Source organism: Chiloscyllium plagiosum, unplaced genomic scaffold (assembly GCF_037043375.1).
Source record: "Chiloscyllium plagiosum isolate Xiang-an unplaced genomic scaffold, Cpla_swu_hap1 HiC_scaffold_9, whole genome shotgun sequence".
Taxonomy (NCBI): Eukaryota; Metazoa; Chordata; class Chondrichthyes; order Orectolobiformes; family Hemiscylliidae; genus Chiloscyllium; species Chiloscyllium plagiosum.
The window spans coordinates 50,289,055-50,310,247 of record NW_028270147.1 but is presented as its reverse complement, the minus strand read 5'-3'; the positions used below and the strand labels follow the sequence as shown (position 1 = coordinate 50,310,247).

The following is a 21,193-nucleotide window of genomic DNA, read 5'->3' as shown; positions in this document are numbered from 1 at the left end:
ATAACAACAGTGGTGTCAAACATAGCAGCAAACCACAGGTAACAATTAATTATTACAACATTCCCAGAGGACGTAGCTGAGAGTCTTTTAACTATAAATTCTCCACGGAAAAGTGTTTGGCAAACATGTTATGTAAACCATAATAAAATGGAAGATTGTGTCACTTGCATGTGGCATAAACACACGTGGGACTATCCACAAGGGAAAAGTTTTCTGAAAAGGTGTTGCACTACAATCCCACATTGTACCCATTACTGGGGAAGGAACAGTATCATTTCAACAGGAGCACTTATCCAAATTCCAGGTTGCCAGACAAGCTTTACTTCTTTTTTCCTTTAATTTCATATGATTCAACTTCAAGAAAGGAACTCAATTTGAATGATGACTCAAATTAATCAACAGTTATTGACCTATTTTTGAGCATTTCTGTGCAGCATTCATGGGATCTTCCCCTTAAAACCTTCCGCCACCTGCTTCAATTATATGATCAAAAACTAACAGTGAGAAACAAAATTCCTGGTCAAAATTTTATTTATAACCTTTTTAGAAAATTAATCTTTAAAAGCTCACAATTCTGGTACATTAAAAGTGATCTGAATAAGAAGACGATCAATAAATTACAGTTTGCTTCCATGTTTAACACAGTTATGCAAGAGAAATCGTTATAAAAAGAGATTTGCTTTCTATAGAAATTTCTGATTATACATCTTTAAAAAAAGTGACAAAGTGCTTTATACTATCTGGATGAGGCAAAGCCCCTGAGGGACAATAGATCACTCTACATACCTGCTCCAAATGCAAAGAAAAAGCTTTTATCTGGATTTGCCTCCAGAAGAGCTGTCACCCTTTTGCCCATTCTTTCATTCCTCTTGTAGATTAACTCCTGGCGGAAATAGTTGTCTATCTCCTGAGCTGTCACCTGCTCATGTGGCGGGAGGGTGGTGTTGATAAAGTTAGGCATCTGTGAGAAGAACAAGCCAAGTGATTATTATTTTAAGAATGGCTCCTAGATATATCTGACACAGGATTACAGTTTCTCATGCTTTACTGTCGAGATAAGACAGATTTATTTAAATTGAGCTGAGGTGCAATAATCACTCAGCTGTTAAATCAAACTGATAAACCAGACACACTCAATGTTTGACTGCATTTTAGACTTATTTCTGTTTTGTACACATTATCCAAAAAGCAAAATATTATTTGATTGCCAATATACAGGCTCAACAAATTCAACAAGATCAGTCATCAAGTAATGTATCTGAGAATTAACTCTTTCCTTTGCTGAGTTAGCGGATCTCTGCTGCTGGAATGATTTGAGGCATTACATTTGGCTCTTTCTGGCAATATATATTTGTGTGGTCAATCAATAAAGACAGGACTAGCCTTGTCTGTGATTTTTCCTACAGACAAAGCTGTAACTCTCAAGTCACTCACTCTGGAATAATGATTACTTTGGCAAGGTGAGATAGAGTAACTGGTGTCTTTTATACTGAACTCGAAATAAGCAATGCCATAAAGACTGGAAGGGAACAGAAGAAAACAAAGCACAAAAAAAGTGGAGAAAAAAATGAAAGCACGATGTAATGTGAAAAGCAAATACATGGAAGTGGGGTGGTCATCATTGGCAAATTTGCAATTTTTGATTTCTGAAGAGCTGGGGACAATGTTCCTGAAATTTTCATCGAAGGAAGTCTGGAAGTTTTCATGATTGAGTCCATTACAACAGTGATTACACATCAGAAGTACCTTATTGGTTGTAAAAAGCACTTTGGAATGCCTTGATATCATAGAAGATAAGAAATAATTGGAAAGATTTCTTCCTTTAGAGCTGGACAAAAATCAATGATACTTTATTCATAAAAAATCAGCACACTGCTTTTTCAGTGTAACATTTCCTTTGTGCAATCATGTAAAGCAGGTCATAGCTTGGCCACCAGTTTCATAGAGGAGAAAGTGAGGTCTGCAGATGCTGGAGATCAAAGTTGAAACTTTATTGCTGGAACAGCACAGCAGGTCAGGCAGCATCCAGGGAACAGGAGATTCGATGTTTCGGGCACAGGCCCTTCTTCAGGAATGACCAGTTTCATATCTGTTCCAATTTTTATTTGCAGCAACTTGCTCCAAAATCAAGAGATCTACTGAACATGTATTGATTCACTTAACGCCTATTTTATGGTGATTGCACAAAATCAATGTTATACCTAATCTGTTTTAATGGACAATCCTATAGAGTCAAAAAAATTCTTCCAAGTTATACACATAATTTAAAAACCGCTGTCTTGTTGCTTCTGTATCCATTGCAGAGTACTGTTGGTCCTTCTCAGAAGCTATCTTCAGTGCTGTAGACTGCAAATCATGCGTTTGTGAAGTGGTTTATTTGGAGGCAGCTTAAGAGAAACAACCACAAGTCCCCTTTGACAATATTTGAAGAAATTTTGCAAAGTCTCCACAAAGCCACGAACAACCATTTTCCTACCACAGAGAAGAAATGAACCTTGGCCCTCTGCTTACTACCAACTGTAAACCTGCTCCATGATTCCTTAAGTAAAAGGAGAAGCAGATCACATTGCCCCACCCACTACCTATTCCAAACTCTTCATATCCACAGTTCGTTCCTTCTACTTTTACATTCTGCAGCACTGTTGTCTTACTAAGTTTCCACCCTGACACAGAATACAGGAATATTTAGTAATTCACAATAACACATATTAATTCAGATAACGGATTCATTCAATCAGCTTGAAGCTCACTATCATGCAAATCACAGTTTCTGGCAAGAGACTAAATTTTAATTTCAACACAAATTTCAGAAAAGAAATACTGAGGTGCTTTTGAGAAGGCGGTGGCCAAATTGTACAATGCACAGATGAGTTTACCCAGGTACCCAGGACCTTTTGAAAGTAGAGCCGGTGGTACTTCTCCAGTGCTGTGAGGTGCCGACTGTAGGTTGTCCAAGTTTCTAAAGTCTGTGGGAGCACTCCCTAAATCTCTTTACTAATCCGCAGCTTTCGTCATTAAGATGCTTTGTAAAACTTCTTTGATCAAGCATTTGACCATCAAATTTGAATATTTCCTTTCATAATTTGGTGTCAAATTTTGTTCTAGAGGAGTCCCATGAAGTGCCTTAGAAATTTTATCTTATTCAATGCACTATACAAATGCAAGTTGTTATGACAACTGTTATGTGTACACAGGGATTATTATTGGAAAAAGTGCAAAAGGCAAGTGTACTGACAGGAAGTGTGCACAGGTGGAAGATATTAGAATTTCTTAACTAGATAAAGATGACAGATGCTGTATTGAACTAACCATCAGGCAGTACTCAGATGGAGAAAGATGGGAGAGAAAATCCCAGGGTGCAGTGCACAGAGGTTAGGGTGGAAACAATCTGGGCTAGAATTTATTTGTGATGGGGGATGAAAGTAAACATTCCTCCAACCTCTACAAAAATCTTGATTAATTCATTGAATATGGGAGTTACTTGCAAGGCAGACACTTAGTTCCTATCCTAATTGTCCTTGAGACAGGGTATTATACCACCTTCTTGAACCACTGTTTTCTATCCAGTATGTCTACTTTCACATGCTCCAATAGATGTTAGAAATTTGGACAACCTTATTGCCTGCATTTCAAAGCACTGCAGAAGTACCACCAGCTATAGCTTCAGTCGAACAGCAGTATCATCTCCTCAGCCAACACAGTCAGCAACAACTCAAGAACCACTCCAAATCAGCTGTGTTCTGCAGGAAATATCATTTGGTTGCCAGACACCACAATGAAACAACTGCACTACTCAGAACTCAACTATGGTAGCAAACTCTGAGGGAGGTCAATGGAAAAGCTTTAGGGGTGTACTCAAAGCATCTCTGAGGAAACCAAACATCCCCAGCGACAGTTTGGGAGTCCCTGGCCTTTGTCCAACCAAAATGGAAATGGTTCATTCAAGAAGGCGCCAAATATATGTGCACTCACACCCACATGCACACACTCATATGCACACTCAATCTGTCGCTCCTACATGTGCACACATATAATTTTTGCAGAATTACCTTTTTTTTGCACAAAAACTGCATGAATCCATGTAAAAGTCTGTAAAACTATAGAGAGGATTGGTCAGTCTGACATAGCATTGGGACACAGACAGACCTCACATGTAATGTTTAAAAAGTTGAGCTAACTTGAGAATGTAATTTAGAGGAAGTTCCAGGATTTACATATCAAAGAACAGAAACCAGCATTTTCCATTCTAAAAGATGAAGGTTTAATCTAAATTTGGAGGTGCCAGCGTTGGACTGGGGTGGACAAAGTTAAAAATCACACAACACCAGGTTATAGTCCAACAGGTTTATTTTGGAATCACTAACTTTCGAAGTGCTGCTCCTTCATCAGGTGGATGAAGAAGCAGTGCTTTGAAAGCTAGTGCTTCTAAGTAAACCTGTTGGACTCTAACCTGGTGTTATTTGATTTTTAACTTTAGTTTTCATCTAAGATTGTTTACTGTATCACATTTTCATGACACTGGACTCTTTTGGCTATAAAATCTGTGAGCATAATCTTAACCTCCACAACCACCTGATGAAGGAGCGGTGCTCTGAAAGCTAGTGCTTCCAAATAAACCTGTTGGACTATAACCTGGTGTTGTGTGATTTTTAACCAAATATATTGAGTGACTTTGTCACGAACACATTGTGGCAAAAGTTGAGACTTTGGAGAGTGCACACAAACTCACAACTCAACTACCTGACTCTACAAGCACCACCTGCCCACCATGCAGCCATGTTTGTATGTGGTGTTTTGGATTTATCAATATGTAGGATTACATCAAGCTGCTACTTGATCATTCTTGTAAGAGATTTCTCAATTTTAGTACAACTACTCAGACATTAATGGAGAGACCTTAACAGCTTTGACTGGACAGGGTATACATTTGTCATATCTGGATCAATGCCAGTTATTTGATTTGATAAGTTGATTTATTTAGATTGCTTGTAGCTGTCACATACAGGGAGAATGTAATCCCAGTGAAGAAGGGCTTTACCCATCAGCTAATTACTCAGTGAAAGTCTTTTGTCATTTGTATCAGGGAAGGCTGTCCGTAATGCACTTATGAAGCCACCATTGGCACTTCTCTGGGATTAAGAATGCTGGAGTCAGAAAACCTATCCCTCAAAAGTTGCTGACCAATCAGGGACCAGCTATTTTCATTGTAGGCAGCATTATAAACAAAATGGCCTGCACCAGGAGCAAAAGATCAACAATGGATCCAAGGCCGAAGCTATGTGAGGACAGGATGAGGGTCACAGGTTGAGGATCAGCAGAGGGGGAAATCAGAGGCAGAAGCAGGGTTGTGGACTTGTTTTCAATGAACTCCTTCTCCCTATGATGAGTCCCTCAACCAGGTAGAGTGCCTTTAGATGAGGGACCTCTCCAGCAGCCCACAGTGAACCCCAAGAAGGGTTTATTTTCAGGGCAACCCGAAGCAGCACTTTTTCACCCGACTCTGGCTGAATACCAACAGTGGAATGATGCCCTTAATTGGGCAATAATTGTTGATTTGAGAACCTCAATTCGCATCCAGATGGAAAGATGGCCAATCTCACCATCAGACAGGGACAGTCTTTACATTCTGCCCATATTTACATACAGGAGGACTAGCTAAAGCAGGCTGATTTCCTATGGAATTTATTAACCAACCATATAACTACTGAAAATCTTTCAAAGAAAACAGCAAAACGTATTGTTTCTGAGCAGCCTGAATTGCTTTTAAGGGTTAGACAATTCAATGCCTGGAAGATCGACATCTAAAGTTCTCTTTTCCTGCTCTTCCCCTGTTTCCTTTAAATTGTAACTGTCCTGGAAGCAATACTATTGTAGTTAAACACTGGATGTAAATAAAATTAGACAGAAATATGGGTGCCCATAATGCCCATCGTGTGCTAACTGACAATTCATCAAGCGAGAAACAGGCAACTAGCAGTTGAATATTTTCCACACCTAGTGCAAAACAGCACCAATTTCATTTTCTCAAATATTTGTGAAATTATTTCGATCAAGAGCCAACAAAGTCACAATTAATTTGGAGTTTTATATATACAACATTCTTTTCCTTGTCACTGTTATGTCTACAACAGCTCAAAGAAAATATTACACTGTAAAATTCATCTATCACATCAAGAAAAGACAGTCTCTCCTTCTTCTTTCCAATGTTTTGGACATTAAACACTAACTTGTTTATTGTCTACCTTATTTCTATTTTTCTTTGATTATTTGTAACATGCAACACCTTCCATAGCAAGGCATCCTTCTAGTGATTTATGTTATAATGAATCACCTTTACCAAGGGAGGTCGGGTAATGATCGCAGTAAACCTTGCCACTCAATTATCAAGTTGTTTCCTCCAGCTATTCTCATCAATTTTCCAGAACTCTGCTTCAAAACGTTTAAGAGCCAGGCACCCTTTCCTTCATGATTTATAGCAGATGAAGTTATTATCGTCCCATCAGACCTCAAGGTCAGCCGCAAAGGAATTATAGACATGAAGCTTACCCCTTTACATCAATCGCATATCAAAAGTACTTATCATGTTCCTTCACAATAATGTAATTAACTCATATCATAATCTTTATCCACATTCCTGATCTTATCCTTTCACAAAATTGGATTTGAAAATCTCCTGCTTATAATTATGCATAAGGCAGGAAGATATTTTACATGTACTATTTATCTAAATGAACGTGCATAAACAAACTGTTCAAATTTTTTTCAACACTTTTCAGGAGGTTTTACAGTTAAACCTGCTTTCTTTATGTGAGGCATTCCATTAATATTTGCTTCTGATTTGTTGTTTGATATTTTGAGAGCTTTAACTTTACCCTATTTAGTACTACCATCCACCATCACATATACTGTATCAGTAGGGCAAGGTGATTTGGGTTTTCTGCTTCTACATAACAGTTAGTCCTTGTCTGCTTCACAGGAAATGCCCTTTCCGTAATGACATGAACCTCAGACTTGTCTTTTGTTTTAAAATCAAGCCCAGGCCTGGACTTTCATCCAAGTGTCAGGCAGGTGGAGCTGAGAGGACTCCAGCTTTGTGAACCTCTCCTTTAAAAATGGCTATGCAAGCCTCTGGTTTTCAGTTTGGTGTGTGGGGTGGCAGTGGGGTGGTGCACTAGATCAGCAGTTTGGGACCAGCTACTTCAGAAATAGTGAGGGGGTCAGAGGTGAGCCTGCCATGAGTTGGGCAACTCAAGCACATATGAAAAGTGAAAACCAAAAGAACTGCAGATGCTGTAAATCAGAAACAAAAACAGAAGTTCCTGGAAAAGCTCAGCAGGTCTGGCAACACCTGTGAAGAGAAATCAAAGTTAACGTTTCGGGTCCAGTGATCCTTCCTCAGAACTGATGGTGGTTGGGAAAACGTTAGTTTAAATGTAGCAGATAGGATGGTGGGAGGGGGGTAAGGAATAAACAAGACGTAGGGAGAGAGCCCAAAGAGAGAAAAGTTCAGTTGGACAGACAAAGGAGTTGCTAATGATCTGGTTTGCAGGGTGAATAGCTGTTAATGGAGACTGTTAGTAGTGTAGAATGGCAGATTATAACTAGGCCTCGTGTGTGTGATAGGGGGCGAGGACATGGGGAGTTCAGGCCCTAAAATTATTGAACTTGATATTGAAACCAGAGGGCTGCTGGGTCCCCAAGTGGAAAATGAGGAGTTGTTCTCCCAGCCTGCACTGAGCTTCGCTGGAGCACTGCAGCAAACCTGAGACAGAGATATTGGCCAGGGAACAGGGTGATCTATTAAAGTAGTTCGGCAACTGGAAGCCCAAGGTCTTTTTTGTGGGTAGAACATAGATGTTCTGCAAAGCGGTCACCCAGTCTACGTTTCGTTTCCCTAATGTAGAGGATACCGCATTATGAGCAGTGAATACAGTAGACTAATTGTGAGAACTGCTGGTAAAGTGCTGCTTCACCTGGAAGATGGGTTTGGTCCCTTGGATACTGAAGGGGGAGGAGGTAAGTGGCAGGTATTACACCTTTGGCAGTTGCAGGGTGAAGTGCAGTAGGGCTGTGAAGTGGGGGAGTTGTTGCGAGTGAAGGAAGAGTGGACCACAATATTCCAGAGGGAACAGTCCCTGTGGAAGGCGGTCAAGGGAGCCGAGGGGAATGTGTGTTTAGTAGTGGCGGATATGGCAGCTGGTGATCTTCTGGATGTGGATACTGGTGGGATGGTAGGTAAGGACAAGGGGGACCCTATCGCTGTTGCTGGAGGGAAGAGAGGGGGTGAGGCTGGAAATGCAGGAGATGGGTCGGATCCTGTTGAGGTCAATGGTGCTGGGGAATCCTCAGTTGAGGAAGAAGGTGGACATTGCAAAGGCTCCCTTGTCGAATTTGGCCTCATTGGATTGTGCATGATGGAGACGGAGGAACTGGGGGAATGGAATAGTTTTCAGGAAACAGGGTGCAAGGATGTATAGCCCAGGTAATGGTGGGTGTTTTGATTAGATTCCCTACAGTGTGGAAACAGGCCCTTCAGCCCAACTAGGCCACACTAACCCTCTGATGAGTAACCCACCCAGACCCATTCCCTGTAACTAACGCACCTAACTCTACGGGCAATTTAGCATGACCAATTCACCTAACCTGCACATCTTTGGACAGTGGGAGGAAACTGGAGTCCCCGGAGGAAACCCATGCAGACACAGGGAGAATGTGCAAACTCCACATCTACAGTCGCCTGAGGCTGGAATCGAACCTGGTTCTTTGGCTCTGTGAGGCAACAGTGCTAACCACTGAGCCACGGTGCTGTAGGTTTATGGGCGGGTTTATGGGTGGGTTTATAGTGGATATTTGTGGCCAGTCTATCCCCAGAAATGGAAACAGAGATGTCGAGGAAGGGAAGTGAGGAGTCAGGGATCGACCAGGTGAAAGTGAGGGCGGTGGGGAAGTCAGAAGTCTTTTCCAATTCCAAAAAGAAGACCTTTCCAACTCTGGACAAAAGAGGGAAGCAGCTCCGATGATATCGTTGATATATCGGAGAGTTGTGGGTGGGGCCAGGATAGGACTGGAACAGGGAATGTTGCAGGCATAACTGGGGGGGCCCTATCACCACCCCTCTGACCTGCAGAAAATGAGAGGAGTTAAAAGAGAAGTTGTTGAGGGTAAGGATGAGCTCAGCCAAACGGAGGAGGGAGGTGGTGGAAGGGGATGGTTCAGGCCTTTGCTCCAGGAAGAAGTGGAGAGCCCTGAGACCATCCTGGTGGGGGATAGACATGTAATGGAATTGCACATCCATGGTAAAGAGGAGGTGGCTGGAGCCTGCAAACTCAAAATTCTGGAACTGGCGTAAAGCGTGACAGGAATCACATGTGAAATGTGCTCCATCCAAAAGTTGCATTTGAGAGCCGTTTTATATTTATATCAAAGCTGTAAATGTTCTTAAATATTAGCTGACCCTGGAATGGATCCTGGGCCTTCGCTGTGGGAGAATTCTCATTGCCGTTGCCTGATCAAAAGGAACTATAGTGCACCACCGAAAAGATACAATGAATTCTCAAGCACAACCATGGAGATGGTATAGTCTTATTGATGTTATGTGGTGGTGGGAGTTAGCTGGCTAGACTCAGTGGATGACTGGTGAATAGTTCCATGCTCATTACCTCATCCATTTGTCCCTCTTTCCACCCATCAATCAGGGTGTGCCCAAACTTTGACCTGTGACCAGAAGTCTAACATCTGCACAGTGTAGCAGTGTAACTAAGAGGGAGCAAGCCAGTGGGGCTGTCAGGGATCACTGAGTGAGACAAACCACTTCGAAGGGATACCTATAACACAAGTAGCACAAAGCACTTATGCTGAGCCACTCTCTCCACCGCAATGTTAACAGTATTTATTAATGAAATGATGAAAATGGTTGGGACATGTGAATGACAGAAATGTAACTGCTCATCATCTTTTTCACCTTATATTTTTATTCAAAGAATATCACAGAGGAACAGCATGGGAAAGGTTGCAGCCAGTTGCCCTGTCCTCAGGTGAAGGAGCACAGAGGGATATAACATTCACTTAACAATCTACCTTACACAAGCAAGAAGCCTAGATACAACATCTGGCTGTGATGATCACAGCTGGAGACCACCAGCATTTGTGGAGTCATTGCTGGAAGAAATTCAGAGACATGTTGCACATTAGCACATTGAGTATCTGGACTCATCCACATAGGGGATCAAGGGAAGGCTCACATCTGCATCCTGTAGAGATAGTGTGAGACATCATGCACACCTCTGCTTGTAAGCAGCTCATATAATCTGTGCACAGAAGAGGTGAGACTGGGCACAGTGAAGCACAGACAATAATGCAATATTCTGCCATGCACTATATAAGGCTCACATTACTTCTCGTTCATGCAGAACAAAAGAATGTTTCAGAGATGTGCCAGGCGAGGCATAGGGTCAGCCTTCCTGAGGGTCAGCCTTCCTGTGGACCAAGTGGATATGGTGACCACCAAGTGATGCTAATTGCCAGTAGCAGATGATAATGATTGAGATCACCCTGGCAGATAACAGTAATGATTGAGGCAATGCTGTCACTTCACTGAGTATTATGGAGCATTGCAGAAAAGCAAATACGAGGATGTGTATGCATCATCAATGCAGTGGGAGTTTGGTTGAAGCATAGGTAAGAAGCGCAACATGCTTTTACTGGGGAAAAAGGTTCCACCTAAATAGCTCCTTGATTTTGTCCCACACCAGTCCTGGATCTGTGCACGTTGTCCCCATGCCGAGGTTAGATCATTCTTCAGGTATGAAGATGAACAGCTTCAGTGCTACATCCCATTTTACCAATACACGCAGAACAAGGTGTCAGTGTCAGAGATATTAGTCCCTCTCAGAGTGAACAGGAAAACTGATTATAGTAGTGGTCCAGTGGGCAGGAATATGGAACCTCAGGAGTCACTGTTTGGGGCACAATATTTGGACAATAAGCAATAGATGTCTGGATATCTGATGAAATTCCTGAGATGATGAAAGCTCACACAGAATCAAATAAGTACATTTGCCGTCATGAACTTGTGGGTTTAACTGCACGAACTCTGGCCATTGTCAATCTTCTAGAGAGACACGTGCAGCAACACTCAGAGTGGAGCAAGTGCAATGTCTCAATCAGGAAAGAGTGAAATCTCCCCCAATAGCCTGGAACACCACACTGCCCAGATCTATCTCTTACCCAAAATTCACAAACCTGACTGCCCCGGTCGACCCATCGTCTCAGCCTGGTTCTGCCCCACCAAACTTATCTCCACATACCTTGACACTGTTCTGTTCCCCTTGGACCAGGATCTCCCCACATACATTTGAGACACCACCCATGCCCTCCACCTCCTCCATGACTTTCAGTTCCCTGGCTCCCTATGCCTTATCTTCACCATGGACACCCAGTATCTATACACATCTATCTATCATGATGAAGGCCACCAAGCCCTCCATTTCTTCCTCTCCTGCCGACCCAACCCATACCCTTCACCGACACACTCATTCAATTGGCTGAACTGGTCCTCACTCTCAACAATTTCTCCTTCAAATCCTCCGACTTCCTCCAGACCAAAGGAGTAGCCATGGGCAGCTGCATGGGCCCCAGCTATGCCTGCCTCTTTGTCAGCTAACCGACACCATTCCCATCTTTTCCTCCGCTACATGGGTGTTACGTCGTGCTCCCACGAGGAGGTTGAACAGCTCATCAACTGCACAAACACCTTCCACCCTCATCTGGACCATCTTAGACACCTCCCTTCCTGGATCTCTCCATCTCCGATGACCGACTCAGCATGGACATCCACTTCAAACCCACTGACTCCTACAGCTATCTGGACTATACCTTTGCTTACCCTACCCCCTGTAAAAACACTATCCCCTACTCCCAATTTCTTTGCCTCCACTGCATCTGTTCCCTGGAGGACCAATTCCACATTAGAACATCCTTCTTCAAGGACAACATATTCCCCTCTCACGTGGTCAGTGATGCCCTCCAGTGCATCTCCTCCACTTCCCGAACCTCCGCCCTTGAACTCCACCCCTCCAATCGCAAAAAGGACAGAACCAACCCCCCACCCCCGGTCCTCACCTTCCACCCCACCAACCTCTGAATACAATGCATCATCCTCTGCCATTTCCACCACCTACAAAACAGACCCCACTACTAGGGATATATTTCCCACCCCAGCCCTTTCTGCATTCTGTAAAGATCATTCCCTCCGTGACTCCCTTGTTAAGTCCACGCTCCTCCCACCAATCCACCCTCCACTCCTAGCAGCTTCCTTTGCCACTGCAAGAGGTATAAAACCTGTGCCTGGCAGTGATTTTCCTGCACCTCCACACATATCTCTGTGTCTGTTGCTCTCGATGTGGTCCCCTCTACATTGGGGAGACAGGACGCCAACATGCAGAATGTTTCAGAGAACATCTCTGGGACTCATGCACTAAACAACCCCACCACCCTGTGGCCGAACATTTCAACTCCCCCTCCCTATCCGCCAAGGACATGCAAGTCCTGGGCCTCCTCCACTACCAAACTCTAGCCACCTGATGCCTGGAGGAAGAACACCTCATCTACCACCTTGGGACCCTCCAACCACATGGGATCCATGTGGATTTCACCAGTTTCCTCACCTCCCCTCTCCACCTTATCCCAGATCCACCTCTCCAACCTGGCACCGCCCTCTTGAATTTTCCTATCTGTCCATCTTCTTTCCCACCTATCCACTCCACCCTCAGCTCCGACCTATCACTATCATACTCCAACTTCATCCACCTATCGCATTCCCAGCTACCTTCCGCCCAGCCCCACCCCACCATTTATCTCTCCCCTCTCCCTTGGGCCTTCCCCACATTCCTAATGAAGAACTAATGATTGAAATGTCGATTTTCCTGCTCCTCGGATGCTGCCTGACCTGCTGTGCTTTTCCAGCACCACATCTTTTGACTCTGATCTCCAGCATCTGTAGTCCTCACTTTCTCCAAATAGCCTCGAGCAGTTCACTCAAAACATGAGCGCTGTCATCTCTGGAACACACACGGAGCTGTATAACCTAGACAGAGAAGTTGCACTGTTGGCAAAGACATTGTTGAATGAAAAACTGCTGTGCACCAGCAGCCAGCACGATCAGTCTCAACCAAAGGCACATCTCGGTTTATGGAGGTGTCTGAGGAGGCTAAAAGTACAAAGAACTCCTAAACATTTTCCTCCTACCTCCTACCTCTCCAGTACCTCTCCAATAGCCACAGGTGCTGTTGCCCGCAGCTGCCCATGTAGGGATGCAGAGACCTCAGTCTGAAGGAAGCCCAAAATGGGTGCCAATGACCATGCACCTCATTGTTGTAAATTCATTTATAGTGAGAGCGGGCAGCCTGCTTTCACCTGCCTGGATGTAACAATGATTTGGGGAGGGCACCTTGGCACTTATTAGGAGTGTGAGAGACAACAAGGCATCATCTCACCTACAGTACCAATGGGTCCACCTTGGGCCCACTTTTCACATTGTGTAGATCACGTCTGAGCACTCTTAAATGTATTTACTTGCACTTGTACATGCCTTGGTCTATGCTCAGCTGAGCTCAGAAGCAATGATAAAATTAGGAAAGTGCTTCTTATCAGTAATAACAAGGTGGGCATCCAGATCTATCTCGACATGTTGCCAACAATGTGGCCATATTTGAGAAACTTTGAACAGACACTTCTTTGTTGAATCACCTAAGAATCCATAAGTCAAAGGTTGAAGTATCCAGATGCTCTTTGAATTGTTCTTTGTCCGTCTAAATTTGTCTTTAAAAAATTAGGAACCACACAAACAGCAAGCTCATCTGAAGCATCAGTGATGGATGTAGGGCATTTATTGCACTGCAGTGCTCCATTCTGGTGTAGGTGTACGGAGGCAAAGTATTGTCTAGATAACATTGGTTCTCTATTATTACCAGTACTTTGTTAATATTTTTAATGTAGGTCACAGGAAGTGCTTTGCATGTTAAGTAGATGTATATGAAAATCAGGAACTTTGCGTGTAGTTACATTCCAGAGAAAAGGACTACTGGCCAGAATAGAGTTGCAAAACTTTGTTCACAGAGTTCTTCTCATGGAGTGGTGCAGTTGTGCGAATTTTATTCATTCAGGAATATGAGCTTCACTGGTTGGAACCGTATTTATTGCCTATGCCAGGTGGCACAAACAGTGCTGAACATTGCAGAGTCATCAGTGAACAGCCTCATTCCTGACGTTATGATAGAGAGAAGGTCATGAATGAAGCAGTTTAGGATGGTTGAACCGAGGACATTACCCTAAGGAAGTCCGGCAGAGATGTCAGAAAGCAGTTGATGGAGAATCTTTAAATATTAATGGGCAGAAGCAGACATATTCTTGATTACCAAATTACTCGGGGGGGATGTGCAGCAAAGTAGAGCAGAGATTAAAATCAGATTAGTCGGGTTAGTACTGAATGGCAGGAAAGGCTCAAAAAGCTGAGTGACCTATTCTTGTTCCTTTATTCCTGATGAAGGGCTTTTGCCCGAAACGTCGATTTTGCCTGTCCTCGGATGCTGCCTGAATTGCTGTGCTCTTCCAGCACCACTGATCCAGTATTCTTGTTCCTTGTCCATATGTCCTGGAGCTGAGATGACTGTATCCAACAACTGTCTTTCTTTGTTTTCGATATGATGACAATCAAAAGAGAATTTTCTGCAATTCCCTGTCATTCTAGTTTTGCTAGGACTTATTGATCCACATTCAAGTAGTGTAGCCCTGATGTCAAGGACAATAATTCTCATCTCATCTTTGGAATTCAGCTCTTTTGTCCATATTTGAACCAAGGCTGCACTGAAGTCAGGAGCGGAGTTATCTGGCAGAACCAAACTGAGCATCAGTCAGCAGATAATTGCAAAGCAAGGGCTGCTTAATAGCACTGTTGATAATCCTTCCATAAATTTGTTGATGATCGAGAATATACTGATAGGGCTGTACTTGGCTCAGTTAGCTCTGTCCTGCATTTTGTATACAGGACATACCTGGGCAATTTTGCACATTGTCGGATAGATTCCAGTATTGTAGCTGTGATCGAACAGCTTGGCTAGGGGTATGGCTAGTTCTGAAACATGTCTTTATTTCCAGAATCTTGTCAGGGCTCATAACTTCTGCAGTATCATCAGGGGTGAGATGCCATATCAGTGTGTGTTACAACATAAAACCTTACCCACAGCATTGTAAATCACTCTCTGAAATTGGCCATAGTTTGATTCTGATCAAGTTGACAGAATGAGTCTCTTACTTACGTGCAATGTGAAGGGGCCAGACTTGGCTATTTGACCAAACACAGCAAGTTCAGAGTTGGGTTTCATGTACTGGATGTAAAAGCTCAAGTGAATGCAGGCAGTGAATGACAAGAGTGAATGATACCTCTAGGAATCAGGCATGTACAAAAATGGTGTATCTCCATGAAACCAGGTGAGACTTGCAATTTCTGAATTTGATCAGGTCTTTATCATGGCAAGAATCCAGATCCCTATTTTCTTCGCGCTGCTTTTCCATCCAGCTCCCACCAAATCTTATTCTGCACTCCTGGCTTTAAGGTGATCACCGGAAGCAAGCCAATTTTTTTTTAACCCAATCCCAATCCTTTAATAGAGGAATGCACTTTATTTTCCAGATTGGTGAGGACACATGCAGGACCACTGCAATCTGAGATCACAAAACCACATTGTATTATTTCCTAAATGGTACTTCTTCATTATATTTTGAAGCTAGATGTGCCTTTTCTCTTTCTGCAGAGATGTACAGTTAATGTTGACCACATGGTTACTCATTAATACACCAATGAGCAGGAGAAGAAGGCTGCTGAGTCTCTCAAGCCTGCTCCATCATTCAATAAAGATGATGTCTGAGCTTCTTACTCTATATTCCCACCTATATATCAAGAAGCTTTCGCCCTCTTGGGTATCAGGAATCTATCGACCAGTGCCTTAAAAATATTCAAGGAATCTACTTCCACCACCTTTCAAGAAGAGTTCCAACGCTTTCATGCATCTGTGAGAAAGAAATTCTCTCCTTTTCTGGCTTACATGGCCAACCCCTTATTTTGAACAGTGACCCCCAGTTCATGATTCTCGCACAACAGGAATACAAAAACTGTCAAGAGGCCTCAGAATCTTATTTTTGATCAACTTATCTCTTACTCTTCTAAACTCCAGCTTATCCAATCTTTCCAAATAAGACACTTGTCCAATTCAGGTATTTGTCCAATAATGCTTCTTTGACTACATCCAACACACTTGCATCATTTCATAAATGAGGAGACTAATATAGTACACACTATATTAAACGTGCAATAATCAATGCCATGTATGGCTTGCATAAACTTCCTAGTTTTGTATTCAATTCCTCTTGCAAATAACAATACATTCTTTGAGCTTTCCTAATTACTTTCTATATCTGCACACTAAACTTTCATGATTCACGCACCAGAACACCCAGGTCCCTTTGCATCTCGGAACTTTGTAATCTCTCGCCATTTAGGTAATGTGCTTCTTTTTAATCTTTCTGCCAAAATTGACAATGTCAGATTTTCCCACATTATTCTCCATTTGCCAAATTTTTACTCACTTATCTAACCTATCTAAATCCCTTTGAAGCCTCCCTATGTATTGTTCACAACTTACTTTCCTACTTATATTTTAGTCACCGGCAAAATATGGTAACCACACCTTTGGTCTCCTAACCCAAGTCACTTACATAAATTGTAAAATATTGAGGCCCCAGCATTGACCCTGTGATACACCACTCATTACATCTTGTTAACCAGAAAATGACACATTTATACCTACTTGATCCAATTGCAATTTCAAAAGTAGTTTGGAGGGCTGCAAGTCTGTTTGGTACTTCCCACCCAAAATAATTATATGAGTTCAGCTAAAAAAAGCTCACAAAGCTTCTACAGATACAACTGCTGATCACCACCACCACTCCCCATTTTCTTAGATAGGAGAAACATCCTTTCTGAATGTGCTCAATTAATGTTCACTGTTTCACAGAATTTACAGTTTGGCTGTGAGAGAGGATGTTTCTTGCAAATTGCCTGTTCTGCAGTGCTATTGTATAGCAGTAACTTTTGTTGGAGTATTTCTGTCTATTCAGGCCCCCTAAAGCTCCTGGCTTCCCAGCTGCAGACTTCAAAGGCCCCCCAGGCTGCTTCTGAACTCACTCTCTGAGGGCAGTTAAGCATATGGATGTCAATAGAGACTGTGATTCATACTCACTGATTCTAGCTCGAAGTCATGCAGTGTTCCAGTGTTACAGCCAACTGGGTCAGCCTGGAATAAGTTCAGGTTTACTCAACCTCATGAAATCACTACTTTATGATATATAAAAAATAATAAATAAATGTAATTTTTAGTTTTCTTTTAAAACATCAGAAACCTTTCGCCACAAGGAACACCATGTTATAGCTGTATCATTCATTTCTTCTCAATAAGCCAAAAGCTCTAATCTCGTCCACTGAATAGTCAGTTCTTTGGCAGCACAAAAGGTTAAAAGTCAAACAATCAAGTCATTTAAAATGTAACTTTATGTACAGAAAATGACAAACTGTCGACAATAAATGCCTCCATAATATTTTGAAAAGATAATTTAAAAGGTCCCATTATATTTCCACAATATTTTACAATCATTTTGTTCTATAGGAACACAATTTCTGTGTAAATGAACTCACATCGAACAAGACAGTGTCGAAGTAGCTTTTTTTTGTAATTCCAGGTAATTAAAAAGGTTATAAGCACAATCACCTGATGAAGGAGCGTCGCTCTGAAAGCTAGTGTGCTTCCAATTAAACCTGTTGCACTATAACCTGGTGTTGTGTGATTTTTAACCAGGTAAATGTAGGCATCTTTAATGTTGAACTACTTCATGAGAAAAGCAAATTAGCAAAGCCATCATTACAGCACTAAAAATAATTCATTGAAATAACAAAAGCACTCCCACCAATTCACAAATAATATCAGATTAACCTACACTGGCTATTTTCTGATCTCACAGTAAATTGGAATAATGGTTTCAACACCAAAATATCCTGCCCATCCTATTTATCTTATACCATCTCCCCAAAGAAGAAATCACCCAAACTCCCCCACAGTGAAAACATCTATAGCACCATCCTTAGAGTCATACAGTACAGAAAAGGCCCTTCAGTGACACTGCCACCTACACTACGCCCACTTTCTCTCGCTAGGTCTTTAGCCTTGAATGCTGTGACACTTCAAGTGTTCGTTAACTGCATATAAAGTTGCCAGGTTACCCACCTTAACTACCCATCGAGACCGCACCACCTTCTGAGTGAAACACTTTTTTCTTCAAATCCCCTCTAAAACCTCTTTTATGTACCATCTTGTCCTTGACTCTTCAACTGAGGGGAACAGTTGCTTTCTTTTCAACCTGTCCATGCCCATATAATCTGATACACATCAATCAGGTTTCCCCGCAACATTTTCTACTCCAAAGAAAACAACCCAGACTTCTCCAGCCTTTCTCCATAGCTGAAATGGTCCATCCCAGACAACATCCTGGTGAATCTCCTCTGCATCTCTGTCCAATGCAATCATCCTTCCTGTACGATGGTAACCAAACTTGCATAAAGCACTCCAGCTGTGCCATGACCAAAATTCTGTGCAGCTCCGATATAACAATCTCTGTTCTTATAACCCATGCCCCACCTGATAAAGGAGAAAATGAGGACTGCAGATGCTGGAGATCAGAGCTTAAAAATGTGTTGCTGGAAAAGCGCAGCAGGTCAGGCAGCATCAAAGGAACAGGAGAATCGATGTTTTGGGCATAAGCCCTTCTTCAGCTGCCTGACTGCTGCGCTTTTCCAGCAACACATTTTTAAGCTCACCTGATAAAGGCCAGCTGTCCAGATGCCTTCTCAACTATGCTATTAACCTGTCCAGTCACTGTTAGGGATCTGTGGACAATCACCCTAAGATCCGTCTGTTCTTCTGAGCTTCCTAGTGTGCTGCCAGTCATTGAGTATTCTCTTGCCTTGTTACTTCTTCCAAAATGCATCTTCTCACACTTTTCAGGGTTAAGTTGTATCTGCTACCAATCTGCCCACCTACCCAACCCGTCTATATTTTCCTGGAACCCAAGACTTTCCTTCTCACTATCAACCCTCAATCAATTGTTGTGTCATCCATAAACCTACTTTATCATCACCACCCCCAGCATATTCTCATCAACATCATTTATGAATGTCACATATATTATCCTTCTGCTGGATAATGTATAGCATTTTTAAGTAAGTCACCCTAAAAAGATATGGAATTCAGCAAATGAAGTCAGTTCAAGGAAATAATAAAGGTTAATTTATTCCAATAGCTTAGACCCAGTCTCAAATATCAATTTTGAATGAGACTATTTTCAATTATCCCCACAATTATTTATTGCTATATCACAACGTCTACAACTCACAATATCTATTCTGGAATTTATGTTGTATCAATAATTACTGAAGCCACATAAGAGTATCTATAGGTTGAAGAAATGGTTGTCAAATAACAGAAAATGTTTGTTGGATTTTTAAAAAAAATTCAGTCATGGGACGTGAGCATCACTGCCATCCTTAATTCCCCTTGAGATGATGGTGGTGAGCTGCCTTCTCGAACCATTGCTGTGCATGGGATATAGGCATACCCACAGTGCTGTCAGAGAGAGAGAGTTCCAAGATTTCAACATAATGACAGTGAAGGAAAGACAAAATTGGTCCAATCCCAGTCAGAACAGTTCGCGGCTTGGACTGGATCTTGCAGGTGGTGGGGTTTCCCATTGTCTGCTTCCCATGTTGATCTAAGTAGTAGGTGTTGTAGGTTTAGAAAGAGTTGTTGATGTAGCGTCAGCAAGCTGCTGCAGTGCATCTCGTCACTGGTTCACACAGCTGCCGTGCTGCAGTGGTGGTGAAATTAATGAAGGTTTAACGTGGTTAACTGGCTGCCAATCAAGGGATAATGTTGAGCTCTATGCATGTCGCTGGAGCTGTTCTCATCAAGTAAATAACTTCTGGGAATTTTCCACAGAATACCTGCCCTCTGTTCTGCAGTCACAGTATTTATGTGGTTTGTCCAGCTAAGCTTTTGGTCATAAGTGATCTCAGGTCATTGCTGGTGGGGGGATTTAGTAATAGTAATGACATTTATAGTCAATAAATCATGGTTAGACATGCTCTTGTTAGAGATCATCACTGAGAGGCATTTTGTGGCACAATTATTATTGTCACTTAATAGCCTGAATGTCGTCCAGGTCTTGATGGATATAGGCACGGATTACTTCCATATCTGTGGGAATTTGAATGCAACTGAATACTGTAAAATCATCAGTGAACATCCTCTCTTCTGACTCCTGACATTATGGAAGAAAGTCAGTGATGAAGCAGCTGAAGATGTTGGGTTTAGGCCCCTATCCTAAGGAACGTTTGCACCAGTATACTGGAACTTGTCAATTTTCTAAATCATCAATTTCACTGCTGTACTGGAACATCTTGGCTAGAGGTTTAAAAATAATGGAACAGAGGTCTTCAAACATTATAATTGGAATGTTGTCTGGACCATAACTTTTGCTATATCCAGTCACCCAACTCTTTTTGATATCACATGTGGTGGATAGACTTGGCTGAAGAGTGGTACTTACAATGCAGCTGACTTCAGCAAGAAGCCAGGATGCATCATGCAGCCAGCACATCTGGCCTAAAATTTGCAAATACTTGACTTTTGCATTCATTTGGTGGGCTCTGTCACTGGAAATCTGGCTGTTCAGGAAGGCTCAAATTTTGTGGACAACATTTTGGTGATTTATTTTCAGTCAAAAAGAATATAATTAGTTGCTGTATCTGACTCAAAGCAATTTTACATTGTATGGAATCATAAAGTCATAGAGATGTACAGCATGGAAACAGACCCTTCGGTCCAACCCGTCCATGCCGATCAGATATCCCATCCCAATCTAGCCCCACCTGCTAGCACCCGGCCCATATCCCTCCAAAACGTTCCTATTCATATACCCATCCAAATGCCTCTAAAATGTTGCAATTGTACCAGCCTCCACCACTTCCTCTGGCAGCTCATTCCGTACACATACCACCCTCTGTGTGAAAACGTTGCTCCTTAGGTCTCTT

At 42.3% G+C, this 21,193-nt stretch overlaps 1 protein-coding gene across 1 annotated transcript in view; it reads right to left on the bottom strand.

Moving 5' to 3' along the window:
* LOC122554359 (metalloprotease TIKI2-like) overlaps window positions 1–21,193 on the bottom strand; it is a 422,004-nt gene that overhangs the window by 174,467 nt on the left and 226,344 nt on the right. Inside the window, exon 4 of the mRNA XM_043699245.2 lies at window positions 787–961. Coding sequence (XP_043555180.2) covers window positions 787–961 — 175 coding nt within the window. The remainder of the gene's footprint in view (window positions 1–786; window positions 962–21,193) is intronic.